The sequence below is a fragment of the Gopherus flavomarginatus genome, chromosome 1 (assembly GCF_025201925.1).
Source record: "Gopherus flavomarginatus isolate rGopFla2 chromosome 1, rGopFla2.mat.asm, whole genome shotgun sequence".
NCBI classification, from domain to species: domain Eukaryota; kingdom Metazoa; phylum Chordata; order Testudines; family Testudinidae; genus Gopherus; species Gopherus flavomarginatus.
In genome coordinates this window covers 49721318-49743292 of record NC_066617.1, presented here as the reverse complement: position 1 = coordinate 49743292, position 21975 = coordinate 49721318, and the positions used below count along the sequence as shown (strand labels likewise).

The 21975-nt window shown below is 41.5% G+C and overlaps 1 protein-coding gene across 1 annotated transcript in view; it reads right to left on the bottom strand.

Annotated features, from left to right (window-relative positions):
• Positions 1 to 21975, bottom strand: part of ASZ1 (ankyrin repeat, SAM and basic leucine zipper domain containing 1) — a 112122-nt gene that overhangs the window by 59607 nt on the left and 30540 nt on the right. The window contains 2 exon segments of the mRNA XM_050936760.1: positions 12161 to 12272; positions 20958 to 21080. Of these exon segments, the coding sequence (XP_050792717.1) occupies positions 12161 to 12272; positions 20958 to 21080 (235 nt within the window).

Here is a 21975-nt window from a genome sequence, read left to right as displayed (position 1 = left end):
TGTTTTCAACATTTTCAAATACATTGATTTCAATTACAACGTAGAATACCAAGTGTACAGTGCTCACTTTATTTTTATTACAAATATTTGCACTGAAAAAAAACAAAAATAGTATTTTTAAATTCACCTAGTACAAAGTGTAGTGCAATCTCTTTATCATGAAAGTTGAACTTACAAATGTTGAATTATGTACAAAAAATAACTGCATTCAAAAATAAAACAATATCAAACTTTAGAGCCCACAAGTCCATTCAGTACTACTTCAGCCAATCACTCGGATAAATCAGTTTGGTTACAATGTGCAGGAGATAATGCTGCCTGCTTTTGTTTACAATGTCACCTGAAAGTGAGAACAGGCGTTCGCATAGCACTGTTGTAGCTGGTGTCACAAGATACCAGATGTGCTGAAGAGTCATATGTCCCTTCATGCTTCAACCATCATTCCAGACGACATGCATCCATGCAGATGACAGGTTCTGCTCAATAATGATCTAAAGCAGAGCAGACTGGCACATGTTCATTTTCATCATCTGACTCAGATGCCACCAGCAGAAGGTTGATTTTCTTTTTTGGTGGTTCGAGTTCTGTAGTTTCTGCATTAGAGTGTTGCTCTCTTAAAATTTCTGAAAGCATGCTCCACACCTCATCCCTCTCAGATTTTGGAGAGAACTTCAGATTCTTAAACCTTAGGTCAAGTTCTGTAGCTATCCTTAGAAATCTCACATTGGTACCTTCTTTGCATTTTGTCAAATCTGCTGTGAAAGTTTTCTTTAAATGAACATGTGCTGGGTCATCATCCGAGACTGCTCTAACATGAAATGTATGGCAGAATACAGGTAAAAGAGAACAGGAGGCATACAATTCTCCCCCAAGGAGTTCAGTCAAAAATTAACGCTTTTTTTTTAAATGAGTGTCATCAGCATGGAAGCATGTCCTCTGGAATGGTGGCTGAAGCACGAAGGGGTATACGAATCTGGCACGTAAATACCTTATAACGCCAGCTACAAAAGTTCCATGCAAACACCTGTTCTCACTTTCAGTTGACATTGTAAACAAAAGCAGGCAGCAGCATCCCTCATGAATGTTAACAAACTTGTTTGTCTTAGCGATTGGCTGAACAAGAAGTAGGACTGAATGGACTTATAGGCTCTAAGGTTTTACATTGTTTTGTTTTTGAATGCTGTTATGTAACAAAAAAAATTCTACATTTGTAAATTACACTTTCATGATAAAGTGATTGCACTACACTACTTGTATGAGGTGAATTGAAAAATACTATTTCTTTTGTTTATCATTTTTACATGCAAATATTTGTAATAAAATATAAAGTGAGCACTGTACATTTTGTATTCCATATTGTAATAGAAATCAATACATTTGAAAATATAGAAAAACATCAAAAATATTTAATAAATTTCAATTAGTATTCTACTGTTTAACAGTGATTAATCTTTTTTAGTTAATTGCGTGAGTTAACTGTGATTAATCGACAGCCCCACTAACAAAACTTGGAGAATTTAAGCACTATATCTACATGAACTTCTTAAATTTCTTCAATTAAACAGAAGTTCCATTTTTACAGTCACTTTTCCAAGTAAAAAAAAATCTCAGACACTTGCCATAAGAACTGAAAACTTTAAATAAAAACTTTCTGGTACCCATCTTTTGAAACAGCCAGTTGCAAGACTTGAGATGAGTATAGTTAAATGTAAGTCTCTGAACCAATAATATTTCCTGGCCAAACATAACTGACTTTGGCTTTTGGGTAGCCATGATCTAACAAGCATGCCCTGAGGAGCAAATAAATTATCTTAAGGCTTCTCCAACTGGAAAGATTCTTCTCCTGGTAAGTCTTAAGGTGGAAGTATCTACTGACAGGATCTCTATTAAATCTTTTGTATTTGACTACATGAAAGGAAATATGGAATTTCTGATTCCACTAAAGGCTTAATTTCCATCAGGGAAGAGAGTTACTTGTCAGATATATTTGCTACCTGCATGTTTGGCTGTCTCTCTTAACTTCTCCCCCAAACTTGCAGAATGTACTCCCCAGACTTGGTTTACCCTATTACTTCACATTCTATTCAAATCCTTTCATAAGCACCATTTCACCATAAAAACACACACAAGTAACCAGTCAATTAAGACATTTTTATTTTAAGAAATCTATCTTTTATAAGTAAAGAAAAAGGCAAATTTAAGCTGTATACAATCATCACGTATCTTGGCCAAAAAGTAATCCTGTGATTGTGATCCATCTTTCCTCTTCCTTAAGCATAAAGCAGTGAGTCTTTCCTCCTAGGTGGCCAGTGTTTGAGAGAGGAAGGGAAGGAAATCTGCAAGGATTTCAATGTGCTGGCTCTGGAGGGCATTTTGGTGCCCTCTCATTCAGCTTCCTGCACTCTTGCGCTGATGAGATGAGCCACTGAAAATTGGTAAAGGCTTGGAGTGGTGGCCACATGATCCTCAGTTGTTCCTCTGATACCTGCAGGAGCTGCTGTGTCAAGATCCAGTAAGCGACATCAAACAGGAGCAAGGAGTTGCTGCTAGAGAGCGACTGATGTTCAGGTGGCCTCTAGAGCTCTTCAAATGCAGTCATTCCATAAACGGTCATGCACTGGGCTGCACCCATGGCAGAGGCCTTTCAAGATCATAGTTCGTACTTGGTACTATTTTGGGGAATGAGAACAGCTGATGGCAGAAAAGATCTGCAGCCTGTAACATTATCCAAGAATCTGGAGTGGTATTGGAGACTGAAGAAAAAGGTGACAAGGTTTTCTATTTCTACACAAGAAGTGACTGTTCAAGGTAATTCTTGAAAGTAAATGGAGTTTCAAATGTAACAACTGTATAGTTCTGAAAGATACAGAAGATACTGTTACCACAACTGGGACTACGCCAACAGTAGATAGTCTACGAGTCATGGGGAAGCATGACAGTATACTAGATACATGTACACAATTAAAGCAATATTCCTTGATTCCAAAGACAAACTATGGCAAGAAAGTAGATTTAATAAATTTAAGATGTCATCTTAAACCCTCCCAAAATGCCATCAAAATCTCTTTTCATTTTACATGCACAGTGACTCAGATGAACAAGGTGGAAGGTTAGGAGGGGACAAAAGGCAATGTTAAGGTGGGTTGAGAGACATCATACGTTCTAATGTTTGCTTTTGGATTAAGTATAGATTAAGCAGGTTTTCAATGTTTGTTTTTGAAAAAAAAAATCTACTATATGTCAAGGCCTTTTTTTTTCCTTTTTGAAAAACTTACAGATATAAGCTTAACTTTAGGCTAACTTAAGAGTCTTGTTTTGCCTTTTTTTGGAGGGGCAGAGCACCTAGGAATATATTTTTTAATGAACAGCACCTATACACAACACCAAACTAGGTATTCCAGATGGTATTTTTGTCCATCCAGCACTACTTCTAAGTATTGATATGCTTTATAATTCAGTATCTAAGAACTGGCTTTTAAAATATGCAGTCTTGCTGTGCAAACAACAAAGGTGAGGCTGGATAGTATCACAAACTAGTCATTAATAGAAGGAGCTTATATACTGACTTCCAGGTCAAGCTAAAAAGTAACTACTGTATTAAAATTAGTTTCATGACAATTTCCAAAGTGCATTCCTTGATTAGGAATCCACCCCGATAAGGCTAATAATGAATACCCAGTGCATACCAGTATGTGGCAACCACTTATTCCAATCTAAAAGGCAACACTGAACTGAAATATAGTGTGCATTTTGTACCCCTTTGCACTATAGAGAAAGCCTTGAGACTCTTCTTGCTCCAATGCAATAAAAAGGCATCATTTAGGGAATAAAAACCTTCCCTTTCAGGAGCAGAATTAGTGATATTTGATATTTATTCTATTGGACAGCTCAGAGATTGAGATGTTTCTTATGACTGAAAGAACTCTTCAGGGAACATTTATATGGACACTTATCATAGTCCATCATCCACAAAAAAGATAGATAGTATGGTCTTCATACAACGCATCTTTGCTATTTCCAGAGCTGGAATGCTTCCTGGTATATTTTGTGGTCAACTGATAACAGTGCAATAGTATTCACCACTGAAACCTGGATCATGCTTTTCTCTTATACAGCTTATATAGGGAGAAGATGCTTTAACAAGATGAGAATTGCTTTTAACTCTAAAACATTTGTGAAGTCTAGCTTCTTTAGGTTTCCATTACCTTGCATGGTCAGATCATCAAGACAAAGGGCTCAAGTTAAGAGGAAAAAGAAGGGGAAGGAAGGCATACCTGCTCCTGACCTGCCATCTTGTGTTCCAAAATCTAAGATTTTTTTTAAAAAAGAGTCTAACTAAAAAAAGTCAAAGTATAAGCCAAATGTAACCAATGAAGTGATGTCTGCCTGAATTTGCAGAGAGTCTGAAACAGTAGTTTTGAAAGAGGCATCAACCGTTCCTGTTCATCTCACTTAGGTGTAAACTCAGATGCTCAACGATAGTTAATGCTAGCATTACATTATTTCACTGCTGATCAAAGCATATAAGAAAAAGGAGGATTATATTATTAAGGTCTTTCATATAATCTGCTGAGGGTGACATCTCATTTCGGCACCACAAATGGGTGGCACTATGAGATTAACAAAGCCCAGCAGAGCATCCAAACCCCAGTTAGGTGGAGCCAAGTCACAGGTGCCCTGTAATGATATTTTGCACATCAGCACAATCCTCTGCGAATGGCATCTAAAAGTAAGCAGAGCTTAGTTTGTGGGCAAAGCATAGAAGAGTACTACTACCTTTTAAAACCCCTATTCTGCTGTCATCAAACATTAACCTAAACCAGTGATGCTCACATGGCTCTTTAATGTATCTCCTGCAGATCTTTGCAGCATGATATTAGAATACTGTGTGATTTAAATATTAATCCACCTAAGTTATTAACCAATCTGGATCCTTTTACGATGTTATTAACCAATTGTAGAATACTTGGCCAGTCATTCTGCTGAATTAGACAGACACTTGTAAACGCTTGTCTTCAGCAACACGTTTGAGAGCAACCACCACTTACGAGCAAAATTTCCCCTGAGCACACCTTCCCCACCATGAATTGTCCACTCAGTAATAGCAACATAGCCACAGCATAAGAGCAGAAGAGGCACAACTGGAAGGTTTGCTCCTCCCTTCCTCAGCATCTGGCTTGCAGGCAGGTGGGGGTGTACGCACTATTTTGCGGGAAGGAGTATCAGGGATCCACCCATGCACTGAGCTGTTCTCTCCATCTTGGTTACAGGTGTTGGTGTGCTGTTTTGCAGTGGAGGTCAGGGACCCCCTTTCCAGGACACTGACCAATCCCTCACTCCCCTCCACTGTCCGTGCTAGGAGGACTCCCCCTCCACATTGCAGGCTGTGCATGGTGCCCTCCCCACACATCCATCCCTCACCAAGGTGGGGCATGAAACCTGCCAGTGGGAGCATCTTCAGCCTGTCTCTGGCAGCTGGGCTCACTAAGCCATTTTGCTGGCTACGGGCTCCCCTGCCAAACCCAAGATTCTCCTGCTCCATTCTCCCAAAAGTTGGGGTTCCTCCATCCTGGAACATGGATGCCCCACCCATTCCAAAACACTCTTCATACGCCACAGCCTACCTAACCCCCTCCACCTCTCCATAAGTCATCTGTCATCAATGTCCTCCACCACAGACCAAACTGGTATTGCTGTCATTCTCCTTATCTATTTGCCCCAGGGTTCTCTCCTTCGCTGTCCCCTCATCTCTCCCCAGCTGGAGGGGGTGCTCTCCCACCTGCTGCAGAAGAACCTGGCCCTGAAGGCTGGGCTGACATTGTGGCAGTCCCAGGGCCAAGGGGAATGTGCTGCACCTGCAACCAGTGAGGGGTAACACCAAGGAACCTTAGCCATCTGCCCACACCAGTACCCCTGGGGGGCAGAGGCCAGAGGCGCCTTGCTTATAGGAAGAGGAGGGGACATGGAGCTTTGGCTTGATTGGGCAGGGAGGGGAAGGAGTGAGGTCATGGCTTTTGCCACTGGCTCTGCAAGAGAAAGGATACCGGGCACCAATGGGTGCACTGCCTTTGGTGTACTATTTTACAGTATTAGAAAAAGCAGGCTGTTTTTGGTCAGACAACACTACCCAGAACAGCACCAGGCGCTTAGGAGCAACATAGCAAAGGGCACCAATATGTTGCCACTAATGGGCATCTACAGTGTGTGTGTGACGAGAGAGTAAATGAACCAATGAATTCACAGAGTCTCTTAAGGGTCTCTTTTGGATAATTGATCAACCAGTCATTAAGGCATAGGCGCAGACTCTGTGGGTGCTGCGGGCCTGGATCACCCATGGGGAAATATTAGCAGGTGCTCTGCACTCAGCGGCAACCAAGCTCCACCCTCCTCGCCGCCATCCTGCTCCTCCCGCTCCCTCCCAGCGCTTGCCACCACCCCCCTGTCTAACAGCTGTTTGGCAGAACTTTAGACTCTCCGGGACGGACAGGAAGTGGTGGAGACACGGCACGCTCAGGAGAGGAGGCCAAGAAGAGGCAGCGCAGTAGTGGGGACTTGGAGGAATGGGGGTGGGGCCAGGAGTTGAGCCCCCATCAGGCAGAGGGGAAGTTGGCGCCTATGCATTAAGGTATGGGTAGATCTAAATGCCTTGCCACCTCAGGAAGGCAGCTACCACGACCACCATGCACTTTGTGAAAAACCAGGCCGAAGACAGACAAGCCAAAGAGAAAAGCAGTAAATTGGTAGTGGTTTGGTTTACAATAAACCTGAGAAATCTTCTGTGGCCGTGGAATAGAGAAATGTGAAAGCAGATGTCTTTTAAGTCGAGGGCGGTATACCAGTCCCTTGGATCCAGTGAGGAAATGATGGAGGCCAGAGAGACCATGAGGAACCTCAGTTTCTTGAGCTATCCATTGAGAACATGAAGCTCCAGAATGGGCCAAAGGCCCCCCCTTGTCTTTGAGATCAGGAAATATTGGGAGTAAAAACCAATTCCCTCTCAAGTCTTGAGGAACCTTTTCTACAGCACTCATCCATAGGAGAGACGGCACCATCTGGGTGAGGAGTTGCTCGTGAGAAGGGTTCCTGAAGAGGGACATGGATGGGAGATAGGAGGGAGGGGTGGACAAAAAGGTATAGTCAACCGTCACTGTATTTAGCACCCAGCGATCCGATATTATGCAGGACCACACTGGGATGAAGCGGGCCAGACAGTCCAAAAATAAAAGGGAGGCAGGATCTGAGGTGGGAACTGGTATAGTGCCCTCAGGCGCACCTTCAAAAAGCTTGCTTGGGCTCACCGTAGTACCTATGTGATCGCAGCTGGAGGCTGAGGTGGAAGGAAGCAGTTGACGACGCTTGTAACCTCTCCCTTTCCTTTTATAAGGTTATTGTCTCAGACCTGGAGCTGAGAAGCGGGATAGCTGTTGGGACCTGAAGTGCTTCCTCTAAGCCAGTGTGTCCCAAACTTGGGACGATGCTTGTGTAGGGAAAGCCCCTGGCGGGCCGGGTTGGTTTGTTTACCTGCCGAGTCTGCAGGTCGGGCCGACTGCGGCTCCCACTGGCCGTAGTTCACTGCTCCAAGCCAATGGGAATTTCTGGAAATGGCACGGACCAAGATATGTACTGGCTGCCGCTTCCTGCAACTCCAATTGGCCTGGAGCAGTGAACCGTGGCCAGTGGGAGCTGTGATCGGCCGGACCTGCAGCCGCGGCAGGTAAACAAACTGGTCCTGCCCACCAGGGGCTTTCCCTAAACAAGCAGCGTCCCAAGTTTGGGAAACTCTACTCTAAGCCGACAGAGTCTAGTGGCCCAGGGTCCTTGAGTCCTTCAGGCCATGAAGTCTTGTGTCTGTCTGCTTTGAGAATAATGAGGAGCTTTCAAAAGGGAGGTCCTGAATAGTCTGCTGGACCTCATGAGGAAGTCACAGAATATCAGGGTTGAAAGGGATCTCAGGAGGTCATCTAGTCCAACCCCCTGCTCAAAGCAGGACCAATCCCCAACTAAATCATCCCAGGCAGGGCTTTGTCAAGCCTGACCTTAAAAACATCTAAGGAAGGAGATTCCACTACCTCCGTAGGTAACCCATTCCAGTGCTTCACCATCCTCCTAGTGAAAAAGTTTTTCTTAATATCCAACCTAAACTTCCCCCACTGCAACTTGAGACTATTACTTCTTGTTCTGTCATCTGGTACCACTGAGAACAGTCTAGATCCATCCCCTTTGAAACCATCTTTCAGGTAGTTGAAAGCAACTATCAAATCTCCCCTCATTCTTCTCTTCTGCAGACTAAATAATCCCAGTTTCCTCAGCCACTCAAATTGTGTGCTCTAGCCCCCTAATCATTTTTGTTGCCCTTCGCTGGACGCTTTCCAATTTTTCCACATCCTTCTTGTAGTGTGCGGCCCAAAACTGGACACAGTACTCCAGATGAGGCCTCACCAATGCCGAAAAGAGGGGAATGATCACGTACCTTGATCTGCTGGCAATGCTCCTACTTATACAGCCCAAAATGCTGTCAGCCTTCTTGGCAAAAAGGACATACTGTTGACTCATATCCAGCTTCTCGTCCAGTGTAAGCCCTAGGTCCTTTTCTGCAGAACTGCTGCCTAGCCATTCAGTCCCTAGTCTGTAGTAGTGCATGGGATTCTTCCGTCCTAAGTGCAGGACTCTGCACTTGTCTTTGTTGAACCTCATCAGATTTCTTTTGGCCCAATCCTCTAATTTGTCTAGGTCCCTCTGTATCCTATCCCTACCTTCCAGAGTATCTACCACTCCTCCCAGATTAGTGTCATCTGCAAACTTGCTGAGGATGCAATCCATGCCATCCTCCAGATCATTAGAGAACATATTGATCAAAACTGGCCCCAGGATAGACCCTTGGGGCACTCCGCTTGATACCAGCTGCCAACTAGACATGGAGTCTTTGATCACTAATCATTGAGCCCAATTATCTAGCCAGCTTTATATCCACCTTATAGTCCATTCATTCAGCCCATATTTCTTTAACTTGCTAGCTAGAATAGGTTGTTGAATAAGTCTTGAGAACTGAAGCCAAGAGCTTTGCCTCATGGTGACAGCACAGGCCATCATCCTGGCTGCTGTGTCGGCTGCATCCAGTGCCGCCTGGAGTGAGGTCCTGGCCATATTCTGAGCCTCATCCAAAAGGGCAGAAAATTCCTGCCTTAAGTCCTGAGAAACTGTGTCTTTGAACTTAGCTAAGGAGTCCCACAGACTTAGTTGTATATCACCAGTACGGCTTGCTAGTTTGAGAGAGTCCTAAAACCACTGAGAAGAAGCCTTGCCAAAGCAAGAGAGATTGTTCCAGCAACCGTCATAGGCAATAACAGGAACTGACAAAGTGTGTGGCCAGGGGTGCGCCTTATACCAGCGCAGGAGTATGTGGCACCAGAGGGCGTCAGAGCTAGCCCGATGGATACCACTGAGGGAAAAATCTCCAGCAACGATGCACGTGGTGTGTACACACCTATTGTGGAATGGACATGAGCAAGCACTTGAACTTCCTCCTCCTCCTCATCCCTTGATATGGGTAGGGCACTCATTGAGTTAGGCAGACACTCCCTTGAAACTGGGGAAATGTCCAGAGATCAAGAAATCCTCAGCACTGAGAAGATGTTGCTGACTAAAGGAGATTCAGGTGTCTCTGCTACTGCCAGATCCTGAGAGAATCGAAATTCTTGCATTACTGAAACAGTGGTTGATATTGAGGAGGCTACCTGGGCAGAAATAACTGAGGAAGAGGCAGCTTATAGTACCGAATGTTTCGTGTGCTCCAATAAGTGACTAGTAGGTGTTGGTCTGGTCTTTTGCAGTGCCAAGCGAGAGGCCTGGTAGACCCTTTTGGTACCAGTTTAGAAGAACTGGTTGTCTTCTCCCTGCCACTCCCATCTCCAGATGGTACCGATCTTCCAGAGATGGAATCCTTAGAGTCCTTGGACTTTCTGGTGCTCACGGTACCTGAGGAACCTACAGCCTTGTGAGTAGCAAGCTGGAGACTGGTAGGTGCCAAAATGGTTGTCTGAAGCGGAGACTGCCGCTGAGGTAGATTCTCTACTTCGAGGGCTTGAAGCCACTTCCTAGAGTCCTTTTGTGAGGATTCCAGAAATTTCCTCTTCAATGCTCTAGTGGAGTGCTGCACTGAGGAGGTTGAGGCAATTAACTTGCTCAGAGACTGTTGTACGGGGGGTGTCCCCTGGCCAGAGTCAGAAGCCGGTCCAAGCAAGACAAAGCTTAAGTTCCCAGTTCTTTCTGACTTAAGATTTTAATGCCAGGAAGAAATTACATTTTTGAGCAACATGTGACTCCCTAAGGCAACAGACACACCGGGAGGGCCTGTCACTCACCAGGACTGCTACTGGCACAAATGCCAACACTTGAAAAAAGGTGTGCCCTCCCAGCATTTAAGTTCCTCCAAGGGGAGGGAAAAAAAAAACACACATGAAAGGACAATGGTCCTTACACTAAAAACTATATACATATGTATGTGTGCGTGTGCGCACATGTGTACAAGTTAACACTAACTAGTAGATAAGAGAAAAATACAGTTGAGGTCAGCTCTACTCGGACACCGTTGAGGTGGTTGAGAAGGAGCAGAGGGTGGTTTGCCTGCTTAGCTCTATATAGCTACATTGCAGAACACAAGGCTGCATGAGGTGAATGCATGGCTGAACTGGCTCTGCTACCTAAAATCTCCAATGTGAGGCACACGGGATGCATGTGCACCTAGAATGGAGCATCCATAGGGACACTACTCAAAGAACACAAATTAGTGACTACCAGTGAAAAGTCTGGTCTGACATCAAATAGGAATTCTGTGGCAGAGGCAGGGATAGAATCCAATTATTGAAAGCAGCATTCATCTACCCTTAATCTTGAAACTGTTCTGTTCCTGCATTCTCCCACCTCATTCACTACATACCTTCCAAGTTCTACAACAAATGAGGCAAAGACCTTATAGACACAGACTCTTCCAATACAAAACCTTGATTCATGCTGACAGCAGATCCTTCTTGTGCACTGAATGAGGGTGGGGTCCAGTGGAAAAAAATATGACATGATCTTGCAATGATGTATCATAATACATACAAACGGGCCAAACTGCAACCTTAATTCTGGCATTTCCTAATATGAATGCTTGACATTACAACTTTAAAAGAATGTTGTCCATGTTGTCCATGTTATTTTATTAAAAAAATGTAGTTTTTCTTTACTAAATGCAGATGCCTATGAGAAAGAGTAATATAAAGAATTAGAATAAATCCACACAGGTACAAAGCTTGAAAACAGAGAGGGGTAATTAATTTGAACTCACTTTTCATTTACTGTCTCATCCTTACACAAAATAAGATGGAGAAGGGCTGGCAATAGGTTACTTTTTCAGTTAGTTATTAAATATGATATGAATGCAAAAATCCATAGTATAACAAATTCGTAATTTTCTTTATCTTCAATATATATTGCTGTGTAAAAGAATTTAAATAGTTGCATACACTCAATTAACTGATGAGATGTTTTTCATGAATCACAATGGTCAATATTGTTGCATGACAAAGCCAGCATGCCTACTGCCCAGAACAACCCAAGTGAACAATAACACATGGAAACAGAGTAACAGCATATGTCAGACAGCAGAGGAATAGCAACATCATCAGCAATGTTGTTATAGCCATGTTGGTCACAGGATATTAGAGAGACAAGGAGGGTGAGGTAATATCTTATTGGAGCTCTTCTTTGGGTCAGCTCTGGGCAGCTGGAAAGTTTGTCTCCTTAACCAACAGAAGCTGCTCCAATAAAAGATATTACCTTACCCACCTTGTGTCTCTATTTTCAGCAATATCACATCACTGAGACACCAAGACAGAAAAAAAATACTATAATGTCTCAAGTAATGGTGATGGTGTAAGGAATAGCAGAGATGGTCCATATCTTTAATTCTTTTGTTATCTCCCCAATCTTAGGAGAAAATCATGCAGGTGAGATAGATAAAGAGCCTAGTGATTTCCTTGCTTCATGACTGCTCCTATTAGGGCAAGGAGGTTCCCAGAACCTGATCCTTCCCCATGCTTGCTCCTTGAGTTTTACACATGTGGTCTTTAATGATATCTCCATTAACAATTTAAGACTAACAAATGAAATATTTTACCGGCAAACAACACTGGGATTGGCATTCCTTGACAGAAGTAGTTCCACGGTCTTCAAAATCTGCTCCTCTGAAGCACGTGCAGTACATGCAGCCATCAATACAGTATATTGATCTGAATTGAAAATTACAATTGGAGGATTGTGATGTCAACAAATAACGTACTCCGTATAACAATCTGAAGCAGAGGATTTTTAATATCATTACATCTTTATAATAGTTCAGACAGATTCTCAAGTTTGATAAAATCAGGTATTTGATCTTTGGAAACGATTGAAAGATTTGGAATATTCAGCTGAGTGAAGGTAAATGAAGCCATTAAGACAGATGTAATTACCCAGGAAGAGGAAGGAGAAGCCACTGAGGAAGACAATGAGATAGTAATTGAAGAGTAGGAAAAACCCAAGACCAAGCTTAAAAAAAATAAAATAATAATTGGGCCTATTAAATGGTCTTATTTTCAAAGAACTGAACACTTTAGGACATAAGTGAATTTAAGTACAAGGAAAGTAACAATTGTCTTCTGCAGAACAGTGGTTTCCAACCACAGGTATGTGTATTCCTGGGGGTATAGAGGTCTTCCAGGGGTTACATCAACTCATCTAGATACTTGCCTAGTTTTACAACAGGCTACATAAAAAGCACAAGTGAAGTCAATACAAACAAAAATTTCATACAGACAAAATGAGAAAGTTAGCATTTTTTCAGTAATAATGTGCTGTGACACTTTTGTATTTTTATGTCTCATTTTGTAAGTACCAGTAAGTAGTTTAAGTGAGGTGAAACTTAAGGGGTACGCAAGAGAAATCTGGCTCCTGAAAAGGGATATAGTAGTCTGAAAAGGTTGAGAACCACTGTTATAGAAAGTATTTGAAAAGAATGAATTTCGAAACAAAGTAACTACACAAAATGAAGTTTCCCACAAGCCATTTTTCAACTTCCATGAGCACAAAGATAACGAAGTTGATTAATATATTGATTTTAGTAATGCATGTGATACACTGGCTGACAAAATCTTATTCAAAACATATATAAATTGGATATCAACACAGACTGAACGATGGCAGAAGGACTTTAAACAAAGGGCAATGATAAACCAATCAACTTGGGGGTTGGGGTGTGGTATCTACATATTGGAGAGATTAGTTTTGGGTATTTATTTAACATTCAAAAGCTAAAAACTGAATTTTATTAACATGCTGATTCTAAATTTAGTTATACATCTGTGAAAAATATTCTGAAATACAAATATTCAAAAGGAAGGAGAAGCCTGGAGAGCAATAATGCTGAAAGAGAGCTTGGAGTGATGGTTGGTATAAAATTAGGTTACGTGTCAGTGCAATGTGACTGCAAAATAGGCCAAAGCACTTTTGTGCCTCAAACACAGCTATCGTGTCAGATCAAAGAATGTATCAGTTTTAGGTGCCACTACACATGGAATACTACACTTAGTTCTAGGTACCTCATTACCTGAAAGAGTAACTGAAAGATTTCAGAAGATTGCAATATGATTATTAGGAGTAGGGGCAAGGGACTGACTTGTGAAGAATATAAATAGGGCCCTACCAAATTCACAACCATGAAAAACGTGTCATGGTACATGAAATCTGGTCTTTTATGTGCTTTTACCCTATATTATACAGATTTCATGGGGGAGACCACATTTATCAAATTGGGGATCCTGACCTAAAAGGGAGTTGCAGGGGGAGTCGCAAGGTTATTTTAGGAGGGGCTGCGGTATTGCCACCCTTATGTCTGCACTGCTTTCAGAGCTGGGTGGCCGGAGAGTGGCAGCTGCTGACTGAGGGCCCAGCTCTGCAGGCAGCAACACAGTAGTAAGGGTGGCAATACCATACTATGCCATCCTTACTTCTGTGCAGCTGCTGGCGGCAGCTCCGCGTTCAGAGCTGGACTCCTGGCCAGCTATCATCGCTCTCCAGCTACCTAGCTCTGAAGGCAGCACCGCCGCCAGCAGCAGCGCAAAAGTAAGGGTAGTAGTACCACAATCCCCCTACAATAACCTTGCAATCCCCCCACAACTCCTTTTTGGATCAGGACCTCCACAATTACAACACTGTGACATTTCAGATTTAAATAGCTGAAATCATGAAATTATTTTTAAAATCTTATGACCATAAAATTGACCAAAATGGGACGTGAATTTGGGCGGGCCACAAATATAAGAAAGCATCTCCACTTACTAAAGACAAATTGTGACAGGGATGATAATTATTGAAGCAAAGAGCTTGAAACGTGGGTTTCACTCCTTTAGCATAAAGCCAGAAATCATTTTCAGAGTTCTGCATTTTTCATGTAAAAAAACTTATAAAAGCAAAAGAGAGACAATGGGTAAATATGATTTCATACCAAGGGTAGCCTACATGTAGTCTAGAGATACCATGCATAATACCCTCAATTTACATACCACTGCCCACTAACATCAATGACAGGTTTGAACTAAGATGAAACATAAAATAAGGACTTTATGTAATAATTAAACTTAGATATAATAAATGTATTTAGTACTTGTCTGTCACATTCAGCATTACTCAGTAGGAAAATGATTATTTATATTACCATCGCATCAGGAGCCTTAGTCACAGAAAATACGCTTACTTCAGGATCTCTGCCATTTGATTCTCTTCCCTATCCTCTTCTGTCTGATATCTAGCTCCCTTCTTCCCTATGCATATCCGTATTCCCACATACACACCCCTTGGGTACCACTGTAATACTACTAAGATCAGCAATAAGAGCAAATTTTTACATTTAGTACCATCATTAGCTTTTCTACTTAACAACCAATTAATGAATAGTAGTTGTGGAATTTTTTTTTTTGAGCACTCTACAAGCTCAAAAAGATTTACATTCAGTTCAGAATTGGATTGTTACCTTTGAAACCACTAGGGCTATTATCTATATGACAAGATTCCAAGAAAGTCACTCCTTGTGTCAATCGCCTAAAATACCTGCTGAGTCAGAATGAAGTGATGGATGATTGAGAGCTATTTTTGGTCAAAGTATCACCAGATTCTACCATCACTGGGTTTCACTGTTCGTTACCATTCAATTTTTAAGTTCTCAGCCATTTTGACTTGACAAATTACAGCTGTACCAATTACAAAGTACAGCTACAATAATGCATGTATCTATGCCATGCCACGTGTCCTAGACCACTGTGGGTATGTCTGCACTATGGGATTATTCCGATTTTACATAAACTGGTTTTGTAAAACAGATTGTATAAAGTTGAGTGCACGCGGCCACACTAAGCACATTAATTCGGTGGTGTGCATCCATGGTCCGAGATTAGCGTCGATTTCTGGAGCGTTGCACTGTGGGTAGCTATCCCGTAGCTATCCCATAGTTCCCGCAGTCTCCCCCGCCCACTGGAATTCTGGGTTGAGACCCCAATGCATGATGGTGCAAAAACAGTGTCGCGGGTGATTCTGGTTAAATGTCGTCACTCATTCCTTCCTCCGTGAAAGCAACGGCAGACAATCATTTCGCGCCTTTTTTCGCAGATGCCATAGCACGGCAAGCATGGAGCCCGTTCATATTTTTTTTTTTTTTTTTTTTTTTTACTGTAACCGTATGTCTACTGGATGTTGCTAACAGACGTGGTACTGCAGTGCTACACAGCAGCATTCATTTGCCTTTGCAAGATAGAGACGGTTATCAGTTGTTCTGTACCGTCTGCCATGACATTGTAAATTGGCAATGAGATGACGGTTATCAGTTGTTCTGTACCATCTGCTGCTGTCATGGGTGCCCCTGGCTGAGGTTGGCTGGGGCACAAAGACAAAAATGGGAATGACTCCCCAAGTCAATCCCTCCTTTATGGTATCTAAAAATAGACTCATTCCTGCCTAGAATATGGTGCAGGAGTACTAGAGAACCAGTGTACCAGAGAACCAGAGAGCACAGCCGCTCCGTGTCAGATCCCGCAGAAATGATGAGCTACATGCCATTCTAGGGGGTGCCCCTGCAACAACCCCACCTGTTGCTTCCCTGCTCCCCCAACCCTCCTGGGCTACCGCTGCAATGTCCCCCATTTGTGTGAAGTAATAAAGAATGCAGGAATAAGAAACACAGACTCGTTGGTGAGATAAAATGAGGGGGAGGCAGCCTCCAGCTGCTATGATAGTCCAGGCAGTACAGAATATTTTCTTTACACACGAAAGGGAGGGGGCTGATGGAGCTCAGCCCCCAGTTGCTATGATGAAGACGGTTACCAGCCGTTCTGTACCATCGACTGGGAATGACCGGGAGTCATTCCTATTTTTACTCAGGTGCCCCTGGCCAACCTCACCTGAGGCCAGCCAGGAGCACTCATGAGCTGATGATGACGACAGATAGCAGTCATATTGTACTGTCTGCCACCGGGGAGGGGAGAGGAGAGGATACTGCTGTTCACTGTCGCAGCATTGCGTCTACCAGCAGCATGCAGTAGACACAGGGTGACACTGAAAAAAGTCAAGAAACAATTTTTTTCCCTTTTCTTTCACGGAGGGGGGAGGGGCGTAAATTAATGAGCTATACCCTGAACCACCCCGGACAATGTGTTTTACCCTACAGGCATTGGGAGCTCAGCCAAGAATGCAAATACTTTTTGGACACTGCTGGGGACTGTGGGATAGCTGGAGTCCTCAGTACCCCCTCCCTCCCCATGAGCGTCCATTTGATTCTTTGGCTTTCCGTTACGCTTGTCAAACAGCACTGTGCTGTGGACTCTGTATCATAGCCTGGAGATTTCTTTCAAATGCTTTGGTATTTCATCTTCTGTAACGGAGCTCTGATAGAACAGATTTGTCTCCCCATACAGCGGTCAGATCCAGTATCTCCCGTATGGTCCAAGCTGGAGCTCTTTTTGGATTTGGGACTGCATCGCCACCCGTGCTGATCAGAGCTCCACGCTGGACAAACAGGAAATGAAATTCAGAAGTTCACGGGGCTTTTCCTGTTTACCTGGCCAGCGCATCAGAGTTTGGACTGCTGTCCAGAGCAGTCACAATGGTGCATTGTGGGATACCGCCCGGAGGCCAATACTGTCGATTTGTGGCCACACTAACCCTAATCCGATATGGTAATACCGATTTCAGCGCTACTCCTCTCGTCGGGGAGGAGTACAGAAACTGGTTTAAAGAGCCCTTTATATCAATATAAAGGGCCTCGTTATGTGGACGGGTGCAGCGTTAAATTGGTTTAACCCTGCTAAAATCGGTTTAAACGCGTAGCGTAGACCAGACCTGTAAGATCAGAGATAATGAACCAATCACCACCCTTACTCTACAGCTAATTTGCATGCAGCGATTTCATTGGTTGTATGAGGAAGACTGCACAGATGTTGGATTACTTGTGCCGAACTGCCACCCACACAAATCTCCCACTACAACTTCCTCCATGTGCACAAATCAACACAATCACCCACACAAAATAATCTCAAATGTCACTTTGATGTCTAAAATGTATGCTGAGTCAGTATGAAGCAATGGAAATAGCTAAAAGCATGGCTAAGAGCTCTTTTTGTTTAGAATACCACCAAGTTCAATCATTGTGCCATTTTTGGCTTTTGTATACAAAAACATTAGTATTAAGTAAAAATTTAGGATCTGAAGAATCTGAATGTGCCAGACAGGCAAGTAAAACCGGTTGAAACTTTTTTCATCAGAAAGATTTTGGTGTCTCCTCCCCATAGCCTTTTGACCAAAATGAAAACGTTTAATTTGGGGCAAAATATTTCCTTTTTGATTAAGAGTTTCAAAATTGTGTCTCTTTCTGGAGAGGAAAAGACTTTTGCCAGTAAGAGAACAAAGGAGAGAGCCAAAAAAGTGAAAGCATTTTTCCTCAGTGAAATGAGATTTCATAAAATAAAAAAAGTTCACAATGGTTTCAAAGAGTATGAAAGTTATTTTTCCACATTTTTTTCAAAAGCTACCTATTTGTTTTACCAACTCAACAGGCCACATAAACGTAGCATGTAGATCTCATTTTGACACTAGTGATCCAAAACATGTAGTCTGGCTAGGCAACAAATAAAAGTATTAAGGGGAAGAAAACATTATTGCACCTTACAAATAGTTATCAACTTAAAACCAAGGAAAGAGAAACTATTTAGAGCAGTACAAAACGGCATAACCAGAAATACAGGAACTGCTATACTGGATCAGACTAATAGCCATCTAAGTCCAAGACCCTGTCCCTAATGGTGGCCACTGGCAGATATTTCAGAAGAGATAAAAACTCTAAAGTGGAGAACTATGGAATAATCTTGCAACAGAAGACATTTCTTCCTAACCCCCATTAGTTAGCAGCTAGATGATGCCCTAAAGTACAAGTAAGTTCCAGCCATGCCCAACCACATCCCTTACACCCAGAGAAACGCAGGAGTTAGTGGTGTAGAGACAGTTATGCCACTTGGTGACATATGGAAATTGTCTCCTGTAAATTTAAGTCCTCTTTGCACTACCAGAATGGCACAGAGGAGTTGGCACAGAGCAGGATCTGGCTCACAGAAAAAAATATGTTTTGATTAAAACAGATCAAGCTAAGCAGAATTTTTGGTAAAAGTCATTAGAATATTGTACTCTGTAGTGTAAAAATAAGCTTTTTTAAAAAACAAATTCCTGTGGTCAGGATAACACTAGTTTATTTACTGAAATGATGTAACTACATGATTGCTAGAGCAGTTTTTCCAAATTGCACTTTATAATTATTTCCTTTTAAAGCCCGGAGCATATATTACCCTCTTTACAAAAAACAAACACTCACAACCATCTGTTAGTGCATGTGATTGCCATTATCTGCTCACTAACTCCAATTCAAGTGACATTCTACTGCAGTTCACTGACATTCATCTGAGTTCAATTACTTAAAAGAGGAAGTTCGGTTTAAAACAAGATAGAAAGCACACAAAGGAGATTTTTGAAAACTTTCTTCATTGATATCATAGCTGAAATACATTACTGCCAAGAAAAAAAAAGTCTTTAAGAGTCCAACATGTTGCTGTCTTCTACAATGTAGAAATGTCTTAATTCTGACTTCCATCAAGGTAAGAAAATGTGCTATTTTGTAAGATTTCATATTGACTATCAAACAAAGCCACTTAAAAACAGATTAGAGCCTGTTTCTTAGAAAGGACCAGCACTGAGTATACAACAGTTATCAATTTTTTCTAGATACTTGGGAAATTGTGTTATATTATATATCTCCAGATTACGTAAACTTTGATCATCTAAATTTCAGATTACTCCAGATTAATTTGTCTCCAAAATTAATTTAGAAACCTAATTTATATTATGTACCACTAATAATTCAATTTTTAGATGTTTAGACATTTACCTGTACTGTACAATTTTTCTACAATATTTCTATTTAGTCTGGTAATGGTAATACAAGGTGAGACTTTTTGAGCAGTTTTTCTTTAACTGTTGCTGTCCACTGATCCATCTTTTCTGCTTAATTTTTCTTTCCCCACTCCCTCTGCTGAGGCTGCTTCTTTCTAAAAGGCACTGAAGAAAGCACTAACCAACTTTGATAAAGCTTCTGGAAATCTGGACTGCCAATAATACAGTCTGTAATTAAGGCTCTTTGTAGTATGTGGCAAGGCCCAAATTTATACAGCAGAGCTATACTGAAAAACATTGCAATGCTGAAGTGAAACTATCATCTTAAATGTCACACTTCTCTCAAACTGCCTGCTTTCACTGCAAGAAATAGCTATAATTACTATAACAAAGATATTATAGCCCATTTTTAAATAGATTACTTTGTACACGTGACATGCTGTGTGTATAGACAGCTTCCCCCGTATAATCAAGTCAATATCCCTTCACTTGGGTGGGTCTTCCACATAACAAGAGAGAAGGGGGAAAAACACCTTAAAGTACAAAAATGTGATTACGAGACCACAAAAGTTGACAGAGGTACTCACAGACAAATGTAGTATTTGAAATTACTGTATATTTAGCTTGCTCTTTGAAACTGACAAGATTTAAAAAAAAAAACTGTTCCCCTTTCATGGAGTTAAAATTTGATCACCTTCATTTTACTGGAATACTTTGCTGCGTTTTTAGAAAAGTGACAACAATGAATGCACATTTATTTACATTGTACAGATGATCACTACTCCTGTGGGACTTGCAAGCAACTGCGAGGAGACATTCTGACCTATGCGGTCAGATGGAAAGTAGGAGAAATGAATTGATGTAAATTGCAGGATCATTATCTTTAGAAGGGAAAGGAGAGCATTTGCCACTAGAAGTTAAACTATAGAGCTCTTTGGGGAGGAGACCCGGTCTGCAAACATTTGTAAAGCATTTAACATAACAGGGGCCCAATCCTAATAGGTGGCTCTGGGTATTGCCATAATATACATATTTAATAAAATTAAATAATTTATTTATTTACACAACAGTGTCCAGTAATTTGGGCAAAATATTTCCCCCCTTCCATTTCTTACAGGGTATAAGCAAAAAGGCAGTAACTGAGGTCAGCACAGTTCTAGCAATACAATTTAACTTGTGTTTACTGTAGAATTAGTTGAGGGGAGCACAATACATTAAGGTTTGTTTAAACAAAATTAAACCCAAAATTTTGAGAGTGATGGTGTGGTAGACTATTTTAAAAGTTTTCTACAATCTTGATTACAGTCTCCAGATTATGAAGCCAAGTTTAGGACCTAGTCTACTTGACTGTGACCCTTTCTTTTTCCTTGAATATTTAAGAGATGACATAAATGGAATAAAGTGTACTAGTCAGAATCAATTGTAACTTCTAATTTGATTCACAAGTATCTTACCCTTATCAAAGCTTGCATTAGCACCTCTGTCCAATAGGATACGAACTAATTCCACATTAGCAACACTAGCAGCATACATCAGGGGAGTCCATCCAAACTGAAAACTAGATTCTACATTCACACCTGTCAAAACATTAAAAAAATTATAAAGGTAAATATGTATTTTATAACTCCAACTCCAATACACACAGTAAATGTAAATATTTAACTGTTCTCTCTAATGTGTTTCTATCTATTCCTAGGGAGAGAAAATGCTTTGTTCCATACTTCTATTTTCTTTGATCAATTGAAAGGCTCCCTCTCTGCTTGGAACTCTGGAAACAAATTCCACAACTGAATATCAAAAAGCCTGATTCTTAACCCAACAAAACAAAACCACCGCAACTTTCAAACATGATCCCAGAGACAAAAAGATTTTAGAAAGGCTAGCAACACACAATTGCAGCAAAGTTGTTCATTATTATAGCTGTGTCCAGATTTATCTTCTCCGCTTAAATAGTGCTGTGATTCCGACTGATGATAAAAAAAGATGACTTTTGGTTTTGCTTCATGAATTGGACTTTGTGTGGGAGATCGCCAAACAGCAAGTAGGCTGTGTCTAGCAACAGTGAGAGGAGCAAGTAATTCCACTTTAGCTGGTTGCTGAGGTTTTCGTGATTTAGAATTCCCCTACACCGGTCCACTCTGACCTGTCTGCTTTTGCTTTAGCATAAGCTACCTTAGCATTTAGTACTACCTAATTAAATGTCTCTAGAGGAAAAAAACAAGACTTAACCACAACACCCAGATGTGGTTCTAGACTAGATTTCCCATGCACAAGAGAAAAATATTACTCAACTGTAATTCTGCTTCTCTAAAACCATCATTTATGCAAGTTTCTGACTGTTCAGTCTTTGCTTCTTAGCATAAGACTTGTGTTACTTCCCTATTTAAGATTTTGACCCTGGAGGGGAGCTGGGCAAAGCACAAGCCAGGCCCTGTATCTGGCTACTACATATCATGTCCTGAAAAACTGAAA